The 11,423-nt window shown below is 37.0% G+C and overlaps 1 protein-coding gene across 1 annotated transcript; it reads left to right on the top strand.

Annotated features, from left to right (window-relative positions):
* The first annotated feature begins 680 nt into the window (after positions 1–680).
* Positions 681–7,887, top strand: LOC107075971 (olfactory receptor 1A2-like). Its single transcript, XM_069197756.1, has 3 exons — positions 681–1,140; positions 1,450–1,588; positions 7,605–7,887. Exons 1-3 carry the CDS (start codon positions 681–683, stop codon positions 7,885–7,887), a joined length of 882 nt encoding a protein of 293 aa, XP_069053857.1.
* The last annotated feature ends 3,536 nt before the right edge of the window (positions 7,888–11,423 follow it).

Below are 11,423 nucleotides of genomic sequence, written 5' to 3'. Positions count from 1 at the left end.
CAATCCTCATTTCAGTATCTATGTAAACATACAGTCTGTTAACTTCATCATCTTCATAAAAAGTATGCCTAACCCCATCCGGAAGTGTTCTTGTTATCAGTGTATTCCTCAACTTTCCCGAAATTATCTTTTTCTTACCAACATCTCTAGTCTTGAGAGAGATTATTGTGATTTTCTTAAATGTTACTGTACTTAATTAATATCGGCCCTCTATTAGTGTATTATAATAAGAAGGTGTTAAACACAAAATACAAAAATTGAAATAAATACAATTTTGTCTTTACTTCTTTATTAATCTACCCAAAATCAAGAGTGCTATAGTATGTTTCATGTACAGTACACTCCACAGACATTGCCCAGTCCCAAAATCAGGCACAGTGAGGCAACAGTGTTAAACTCATTGTCACCATGTTGCCCTATAATATTGATAAAAGTCAGTAAATATAGGGTTAGTGTTTTAAACTAATGCATGGACATTCTTTTTTTTTCAGGGGTATTTTTTCCAGTAAAGCAGTAAAAATTAAAATATACTGTTTGTCAGTATATCCTTATCATGACGTATGAAATACAATTTTTACCTAAAGAAATATTGCACTTTATCATACTTTGTGAGATCTTCTTGTAAATATGCAATAATCTACTGTTAATTCATTACCTCCAAGGTACCCCTGAATTGAGCCATGAGGAGACCCAACATCAGTCTTCACTATGAATTCATCATTGTGGGACTGCCAACCCTACAGGAGCAGGACACTGTACTCTTTGTCGTATTCCTCATCCTCTTCCTGGTCACATTCCTAAGTAATCTGCTCATCGTGGCATTAATATCCCTGGACCACCGACTCCACGTGCCCATGTATTTCTTTCTGTGGAATTTGGCTGTCTTAGACATATTAATATCAACATCAATCATACCCAAAATGCTAGTGGGTCTTTTAGGTTATAAAACCATCTCTTTCTCAGGTTGCTTTGCACAAATGTACTTTCTCATCTCATTTACAGCTATTGAAGGATTCTTTCTTGCAGCAATGGCTTATGACAGATATGTTGCTGTAGTGAAACCACTGCACTACAACAACTTAATCAGCACCAAAGCCTGTATTACAATGATGTTCACAGCCTGGATGCTGGGCTTCCTAGGTCCTCTATTGCCAATATTACTGGCAAGCACTTTGCCATTCTGTGGATCAAACTTTATCCTCCACATTGTTTGTGATTACCATAGTGTAATGTCATTAGCCTGCGGTGATTTTACAGCTCAAGTAAATTTTACCCTGTCAATTGCAATGCTGTCAATCAATGTCCCATTTCTTTACATCTTATGGACATACTGCAGAATAATAGCATCAGTAATGAAATTGAAAATAATGGAGAGCCGTAAGAAAGCCTTCTCAATGTGTTCCTCACATGTAACTGTTGTTTTTCTGTGCTATGGTTCTGGTGCTGTAGTGTATATTGGATTGAGAGTGGAAAGGATACCTCCTGATGGACGCATCATCATTGGTGGATTTAATTATCTCCTAACCCCTTTGCTCAATCCTATCATTTACAGCTTAAGAAATGAAAAACTCCAAGTAGCTTTTCAAAGGTACTTTAAACTACAAACATTGTCATGCCAAGTCAATAAGCCATAGTATCAGGAATGTCAATGTTAAACTTGCAAATAGAGATTTCTGTCTTACAAGAAATATCATAACAACTTTTTACAATTATTATTTATGATTTAATGTAGTATTTCTTATTGTAAAACTGCAATCATATTTTTGAATGTCAATAATAGTTAAATTTGCAGCACAGTCTAATTAAATACATATTTGCATTCTTTTAACGTTCTTAAATAAATGTTCACAGCATTTATGGATTAAATCTAATACCTATGTTTTCAAATCATCATCTGTATTATTAATGTACAGTAACATGATTAATCAATTTTCAATAGGATAGTTTGGAAAAAATAATTAAGCTGTATTTATAAGGCAGCTCATCTCTTGTGTGGCCTCTGTGGGCATATTAAAGGTTTAATGCTTAGTAGCAATCTATTGTTTTTTTGGGTGACCAGAATAATAGGCCTCTGAAATGCCTTATTTGTAAATACTGTACATGAAGTAACTTGTGTGTTGTATGTTGTGTGTAGTGTAGTTTGTGTTTTGTCTTTGTAATAAATATTTGTTTAACCACGTGTGCCTGGATTGTTATTCCTCTCAACAAAGCTGTGCCAGAGATCAAAGAAATCACGTGCTTCAAATTTTAACAACTGCTTGGGCATTTTCTGGAAAAAGCACTTACAAGTTGGGGGTTCAGAATAATTATTTCACTTATTGACTAAACTGCTCGGTCAATTCCTGATTTTCACCATTACTGCCCATTTGTAACAATATTGTTTCATTATTAAACACATCTGGTTTCATTTCCTCTGCAAGCAATAATAGCATCAGCTATCTTAAATATTTGTCATTGTAATTTTATTTATTGTTATATGTACTATATAATGCTTCTTGACACTGTAATGGAAAAAAAAAAAACAATGCTTCTAGTTTTTAATTTTGGTTAAAAGGCATGCAGGTGCTGCATTGGTGGTTCAGTGATAGAATTCTTGCCTGGCATGCAGAAGACCTGGGTGTGATCTCAGCCAACACACCAGTTGAACTTTTAACAAATTGCCCCCTGACGTTGATAAAGAATCTTTCTCTAATGATAAAATACAATATATTTTAATAATGTTTGCTTTGTTTATTTTTTATTAATTTTACATGTCACAAGTATATTCAATATTAAATTAATAATAATAATAAAAATAGTGATAAGGCGTAGAGGTACTGTAGCAAATGTGACATCCTGTGTCTGTTTCACAAAGCCAAATTACTCAGGCAAACAAAAAATAGTTTCTTGTAATATTTGCTACTTGTGTAGTATATTGTAAATGCGATATTCTTTTTAAGGTTTACATACTGTACACATAAAAAATGATTACAGCCATTCAAAATGTGCAGGGGATACTGTAGTAAATCATAGTTCATAAGCCTGGTCATAAGGTTTCTACTGAAAGTTGTGTTAGTGGGGCCAGCAGGGGTGCTCACCCTGTGGTCTATGTGGGTCCTAATGCCCCAGTATAGTGACGGGGCATTAGGTTTTGATAGTTTTGATTTAAATCGCAAACGCGGGCTTAAATATATGTGTTTTTTTATTCACAATCAGACAAATGCAACATAAATTGATATCTTTGTCTTCTAAGTATCTTAATAAACTTTCAGCATAGCTTTCTCCCCGTTTAGATTTATTTTTCTTGGGATCTTGGAATCAAGCGTGAACAGATTAGATTGTAATTGTTTTTATTTTTTAAATACATTTTAGAAAAGTGTAATCTATACTAAAAAGCTGTATACCACCTGCTATAAAGATACATATTGTAATACTTTCGGGTTCGGATAGGACAGACACAAGAATTCACACTTGCGGAGTTAAAGCAAGTTAAAGCCTTGATTTTATATATCACCTTTAAAAGTGGCATCTCAAAGCAAAGTAAATACCCAACACTGATTGTACCCATCTGTCATGCTAATAAAGCACCTTGAATTGAATTGAATTGAGAGAGAGAGAGAAGGGAGGAGAGAGAGAGAGGGGGGGAGGGCGAGAGAGAGAGCACAGCCAGGACAGACAGGCATTGCGTATCTAAGCAAATAACAGTATAACCTTGTTCATGCACAAACAGTGGCATGTTACATTATTAATGTGGGTGTCTCCTCTTGCCAGAAAGCTCTAAATTGCATTTTGAGTGCAGTTTTTGACTTAATGTTTCTGTAGTGCTTTTTCAGCACTCTGCATGTGACCTTGCTGGTGGTGCTGTGGGTTAGGTTCCTGACTCCCACCTCACATGGTGAGTGTTTGAATCCATCTGAAGCCATGACTTTTTTTTAACAAACATTTCTTTGAAAAAATAAAACTTTTCCCTGGGTCAGAAATTAAAAAAAACCTAACTCACATCGAACAAATTTATATTTCTAAATATCACAACATGATCGAATTTAAGTCATTTTAATAACAATGAGTAGTCACCTAGGCGTTACAATATAAACATTTATATTGATTAAAATCGTGTTTAAATCGCCTTTATTTAAAACCCATAAATAAAGCTGATACTGTTTAGACTTTTAATTATTTTAAACTGTATTACAGCAGCACAATGCACAATGCAACGTTAATTGCAAAAATGCACTTGGAATCTGTCCAAGCCCTACTTTGTCAGGCATTTTCTTTTACTGTAACAGACATAAAAACGCCCTTGCTTTTAACAGAGTGTTTCATAATTTCTAACTACGAAAATTATTTAAATTGCGACACTTATCATTCAACCAGAGCTCTAAATATCACAAGGATCCTCAAGAGCACAGCAAAAACTTTATTAAAAGTATACTAGTGACAAACTAGTATACTTTAGATCTTTTTTCTGAACTGGGGAAAATCTGATCATGTTTCTTTATAACAATAATAAAAAAACATTATTTTACATATCACTTTTATGTGATATCACCTTAAGGACAGCACATACAAGGGTTAATTACACAATGGACAGCGAAATGAAATCTAAAATAGTCTTCTTTAGGTGTGAGGGCAGGAGTGGATCGCAGCAGGCATAATCAGCAAATTAGGAAAACAGAGAACAGGACAGGTGAGACGTGTATACAGAGAGCGAGTGATCAGAAAAAGGAACAGCTGTTATGCCCAGGTTTTACGCTCTCTCTGCTGAATGAATCAAAGCATTTTATTAAAAACACGTTTGCATTTGTCTGGGTATTTACTTTGTAATCTGTGGTTTACATCTACTGTATTGCTTTGAGATGCCACTTTTAAAGGTGATATGTAAAATAACGTTTTTTATTATTGTTATAGAGAAACATGATCAGATTTTCCCTGGTTCAGAAAAAAAGTGATCTGAAGTGCTTATACCTGAAGTGCTTACGCGCAATGAAACCTATTACTCGATTCTTATGGACTCCCAGTCCCGCCAGGGATTTAAAAATTACATGGAATTGCGGATCTGTATACAGTATACAGCATACAGTAACTATGTTTATGCACAAACAATAGCATGTTACATTATTAATTTGGGGGTCTCCTCTTGCCAGAAAGCGCTAAATTGCATTTTGCCTCAACACTCTATACTCAACAACGATAATTCACAAACAGCCAGAACATTAACTCCACATTCCCAAATAGACCTCAATTCCATAGCCCCGCCCATTATGCAAAACCAACATCCCTCCCCTGTTCTCTCTCCGCTGGCGTTTGTAATCGTTTTTATTTTAAAATACATTTTAGCAAAGTCATTATTTTAAAATCTTAAGATTTCTTTATTTATGTCTTTATTTAGTGGTTTCATTAGTGACAAAGGCTGAATTTTCTTGGAAAAATGTATTTTATGTAAACCATGTTTGCTATTAATTCATTTAGGGCTAGAATATGTTCATTGTCTTCCAATAAAAGAAGGGTTCCTTTCGCCGTAGTCGGGTTGACATTAGAAGCCTGCCACGCCTTGACTGTTACACCAATGCATTAGCATGTTAAAGCGATTTCATTGAGGAGCCTAGCTTTCTTAACTAGTAAGTACTGTACTTCCTTGGTTTTGGAGGGGGGGAGGTGTCTTTCGCTGGAAATCTCACCTCCTTCTACTTTGAAAATACCTGTGAAACCGGTTTAATTAGTTACAGCCAGCAATCCCACTGGCCGCCCACGTGTTATGCTTTCTGTTAATGTCTAAGCCGGAACACATCATTATATCTCATTTTGTATTTCTTTAAAAAAAATTGTTTGCCCAGCCTAACAGTATTGTTGTTATTGTTTTTATCTTGTAAAGCGCTTTGAGGAGCCAGCTTTAAAGGCGCCATATACAATAAAGTTCATTATTATTACTATTGTTAATTTTCTGGACAGAAAGGTGAACATTATTACGCAGAAGACAAATCTATTTACGTTGCATTGTGCATTGTGCTGCTGCAATACAGTTTTAAACAATTAAAAGTCTAAACAGTATCAGCTTTATTTATGGGTTTTAAATAAAGGCGATTTAAACGTGATTTAAATCAATATTAATGTTTATATTGTAACGCCTAGGTGACTATTCATTGTTATTAAAATGACTTAACATCGATCATGTTGTGATATTTAGAAATATAAATTTGTATGGTGCGAGTGAGGTTTTATTTAATCTCTGACCCAGGGGAGAGTTTTATTTTTTCAAAGAAATGTTTGTTAAAAAAAAGTCATGGCTTCAGATGGATTCAAACACTCACCATGTGACGTGGGAGTCAGTAACCTAACCCACAGCACCACCAGCAAGGTCACATACAGAGTGCTGAAAAAGCACTACAGAAACATTATCAACAGACAATGTATAGCATGTACTATTCTTGTGTTGCGGTACATGAATATAATTATATCGTTATTAATTTTTTAGATATGCGATTCCATATTATATTCTCTTTTAATCAAATTCTAAAAGTATGCTTGTTAGTTAAAAACTTCAAAGCTTAAAATATTTAGGGAGAAATGGAATACTGGTGTGTATTTTTTATATAAAGTACCGAGACCAGCCATATACTGTATGTTTAAGTTCCAGAATTAATATCGTTTATGGCCTTCACACGTGTTACAGTATGTTCCTATTCTTTTTATGCTCAGCTACTACGATTTCCCTTCAGTGGTAAAATTCCATATAAATATTCAATACTTAAACGGGCACAGTAAAGGCATTAAATATACATATACATACTGTATACAGTACAGTTTGCATACAGTAATATGTTTATGTTTCTAAATCAATCTCTTTTATGAGCATGTGAAAGGCATGGTGAATCAATTCTAAAAAATTTACTGTACTTTGCATTGGAAACAAATGCGTGATTGCGAAATGCTGTGGTGTTACTTTTACAAAGACGGTCAATGAAAAAAAGAATGTGGACCAGGGTAATACTTTGAGTTTACAGCTTGTCCAAGGTCATTCATTATTAATACTATTAGTAATATCTTCGTTAAAGACTTTGATGGTGACAGCTCAAACATGAGAGGTTGAGCTTTATTAGCTCCACCTTGCAGATATTCTGGATACTATTATTTTACTTGCGGTATTATAGGAGAATTTACGGTAACTCACGGTAGACTGTAGCTTCAGAATATTGGTTGAGGCTCATACTCGCATAGATGTTTTGTCCTTAGGTGATAGATTTCCAAATATCAGCAAGATGAATATTTTCAAAATTATATAATTGGAGCTAAAGTCCAGCAGAATTTTAAACTATGATGGGTCAATAGTACAACTTTCTAAACCCATTTTTGCAACTATGCTGATGGCGCAATTTATGTAAACATCAAAATTCATTCTCTACCGGTATAAACAGTATAGCCAAATCCATTTCTACCGGTATACCGTCTATACCAGTTATACTGCCCACCCCTAATTGATTTGAGACAGAATCAAGTGGCTCATTCACGGATCAAATTGCATCGAGTGATTTTTCCCATCACTTGAAATTGCACAACTAATTGCAACAAGTCACATGAGTTCACAGCTAAATAACTCCTGAAACATTATTCTTATGGTTAATATAAAGGCTGGTGGTCAAACTCAGGGGTCCGGGCCTCAGCAACTCCATCTGCAACTGGGTCCTGGACTTCCTGACAGGCAGACCCCAAGTGGTGACGATTGGAAACAAAACCTCATCCCCTCTGATCCTCAACACAGGGGCTACCCAGGGCTCCTGCCTGAGCCCACGGCTGTATTCTCTATTTACACATGACTGTGTGGCTAGATGTAACAGCAACCCTATCACTTTACATCAGCAAAACAAAAGAGTTGTCAGCACCTTCAGGTTCTTCAGATCTCCAGACCTGTGAGAGGCTGAGCTGGTCGGAGAACACTGCTGCCATTCTCACTTAAGCCCATCAGTGCCTTCACTTCCTGACACAGTTAAGGAAATGGGGGATGAGCAAGACAACACTCACCAATTTTTACTATAATACAATTGAGAGTGTCCTGACCGGTGGTATTACGGTGTGGTATGGTGGAGCCACAGTACTGGACAGAAAAGCAATACAGAGGGTTGTGAGGTCCATGCAGAATATCACTAGGACCGAGCTACCCTCCGTTGACCGGATATATCTCGACAGCTGCCAAAACTGGGCACGAATTATACTTCAGGACCCAATTCACCCTGGCCACAATCTATTTTCACACCTGGGTTCTGGTAGAAGGTATCGCAGTATCAGAACACTGACAAATAGATTCAAGAAAGATTTTTCCCCCAAGCTCTCCACATCTTAAACAGCTCAAACTAGCACCTGCAGAAGTTAGCACCTGCACTTTAAGGTACTGCACTGTTTGCACTATGTCTTGTCTTGGGTGTATTATAATGTCTATCGTCTAAATTTATTGTCCATGTCTGTTTGTCATTTGTGTCTATTCTTTTTCTCTAATGTTACTGGGTACAGTTGAATGAGTAAGCATTCCAATACACTTGCTGTATATGACAAATAAAGAAATCTTGAATTTTGAATCCAGCTGGCATCAGTTGCATCCAAATGGCATCCAAATTGACTGAACATGATTGGCTTCCTCCAGTTTATAAACTTAAAACTCTGATATACACTATGTGACTGGAGACTCCATTTCCAGATCACCTGGCACTCCTGAGGTATCCACATGAACACATACACATACATACGTAAACATTTCACTATCAAAACAAAGGTGATAACACTGGTTTCCAACATAAACAAACTAGTCTGGAATTATGGGGATAGCTTAGTTTGCTCTGTGGATGCACACACTGAGTAAATTAATCATTAACTCAAACTAAACACCTGTTTTCCTTTGTTTTAGAAGTGAAATGAACCAAATTGGTGATCAACTCACATGTTTCAAATAAATAAGCTGTTTGGATTTCTGACCGGCAAAAATGGTTTCTCCCGCAAACCTGTAGGACCCAAATTTTCTTAAACAACAGTTATGTACATAAAAGGAGTATGATATTTTAGTTTTGGTAATAATATGTTTGTTGTTTAATTGTGTATTTAATGAAGAAATGTTTATATCAGAATTCTGATTATTATTTTGTCAAATTATTTTGTGTGCTTTATAGTGGAATATTCTAGGGGAAGAAGTTTAAGCTAGAAAGGAGCTCTTCAAGAGAGGAGGGGGAGATAGGAGAAAGTGGATTGTGGGGGTAGAATAGGATCTGTTTACAACAATCTATTTTTTGTATAGTAATTAATGTATATATTATTGTACTATAGGTTTGTGTTGTTTTCTTTTTTCCTGGTTAGTTTGTGGTTTTCACTTTTTCACTCGTAATAAAACACCATTGCACATCTTTGCAACTGTGGCTGTGCCATGATTGTGTTATATTCTACCTATGCCTCTAAACTCTGCAAGGAGGAGACTGTGACACACTACATGTTGACTTTTTCAGTAATTGATGTTTAGGTTCGTTCACATGGCTCTAACTGTATACCACAAAAGCCTTGTGATAACCAAAACTGCTGTAACAACATTTGCTAGCAAGGCTCTATCCCACCCATGTGGGGGGAGGGGGGCTACAGAAGATGTTGAGTGGACTGAAAATGATAAATTGCCCAATGTTTGTAAATTATAAACATTCAATGATGTGTCATAATTCTGAAATTTCATAGTCTTCATGTACTCTAGCTAGGTACATGATGAATATGTACAGTACATAAACACATTTCCAATCAGTGAATGTGACTAAACATTACAAAATGAAGAGTTCTTACTTTCCTCGTGTTTTTGCTCAAAATGACAAAGTCATCCCCTTGGTCTCCTATATTGAGGTATTGCAAAATTTGCACTCTGCAGTATCTTTTTTTTCAGTGTCTTTTTGCAGAATAACACTTTGTGGTTCACATACTGTATCTGAATTGAATGATCGACGATATAGATGACATTTCTGGCATAATGATGTGTAGTCTACTGTGTAGTGTGCTCTCTGAAGGCACCAGTTCTGTAGGGTTTGGGCATTTACTGGGACAATTATTAATTGTAGCAGTAAATCACAAAATTGATTCTTTTGATGGCTTTAGAATCCAACCATGCGACATAACTCAAACAACGCACACACACAGGTACTAATACACGAGGATACATTTATTAATACATAGAATATGCATGTAAAACTAACAGATCTTATCGAGAGGGTTATCAGAATACAAAAGGTATATTCGGTCAGTTACAAAGAGTTACACATATCAAGAGGACATAAGTTCAGTATATCATTCATCTAGACCGTTTCGTAACTGAACTTGGTTATAACTTCTACATTAGATACTCAAAACAAGTACATAACTCTTAGGAATTAAATTGATATCAACTGGTTGGGATAACAATTGAATTCTCGAGCTGTAATGCATTGAAGTTGAATACTCATCCAATCTCTGGGGATTCAGATCTCCTGCGGGCTCTCTGGCTCCGTGTCAGGCTGTGCTGTGCGGCTTGCGACGGTGAGCTGCTGATGCTCACTGACCGGCTAGTTAGTGTTGGCTTTAACTAGCAAAGTTTGTGCACAGGAGAAAAGATGACTGTGGGTCCCAGCAGGTCAGAAAGAAGACCGGTTCGTTCCTGATGAAGAGCTATTTCTGAATAGTGATTCAGCTATCCACAGTTCTGACCTGTTCACGAGGCCTGCTGCTGGTGCTAACCTCGGGTGGATCCTCTGGTTACTCTCTGGCAACCTCCGCTCTAGACTCTTAGAACAAAGGAAAGTTCTGGCACTCAGACACACTGGCCGTTCCGTGGTTGTCCGGGCTGAGTCTCAGGATGGTCAGGAGGCGCGCTGAGAGAATGTCCTGCCCTTGGGAGCCTTCTGCTCCTGGCCGTCCTGCCCTGGAATTCTCCTTTGAATTCCCTTTAGAAAAGTCCACAGAATTCTCCACAATCCTCTCAGGCTCTCTGTGTTGCCTGTTTTTACCTGGAGGAACTTCAGCTCGTTGATTGGCTGAAAGTTCCATGGGCATCAGAGTCCCACGTGGGTTACTCAGCCCTACCAGTCCCTGATTGGTTGATCAAGGTGAGATATGAGTCACTTACTCCTGACACTTAGGAATGCAGTCCAGATGTCCATCTGGCACTCCCTAGACAGATAGTTGCCAATGGATGACCATTGATCATGATAGCCAGGCTTAGCTAAGTGCATCCCCCTTTGGGAGCTGTCCCTTATCAAAAGAAAACATCTTTAAATCAGCCTGCTTGAATAGTTTCTCTGTGGCTTCACCACATAGATGAACAGAGAGATGAGGCCTCATTTGGGAAAGCACAGAAACACTTAATTCTGGCTTACTAATAAGCCTCGCCGCTACATATCCCCCTTTTTTGAAGGTCACGAGGTCTTGAGGTCACGAAGGCCACGTTGTTGCCTTCA

Source organism: Lepisosteus oculatus, chromosome 13, assembly GCF_040954835.1.
Source record: "Lepisosteus oculatus isolate fLepOcu1 chromosome 13, fLepOcu1.hap2, whole genome shotgun sequence".
Taxonomy (NCBI): domain Eukaryota; kingdom Metazoa; phylum Chordata; class Actinopteri; order Semionotiformes; family Lepisosteidae; genus Lepisosteus; species Lepisosteus oculatus.
The sequence above is the reverse complement of the archived record's forward strand: the minus strand, read 5'-3'. Positions and strand labels throughout refer to the sequence as shown.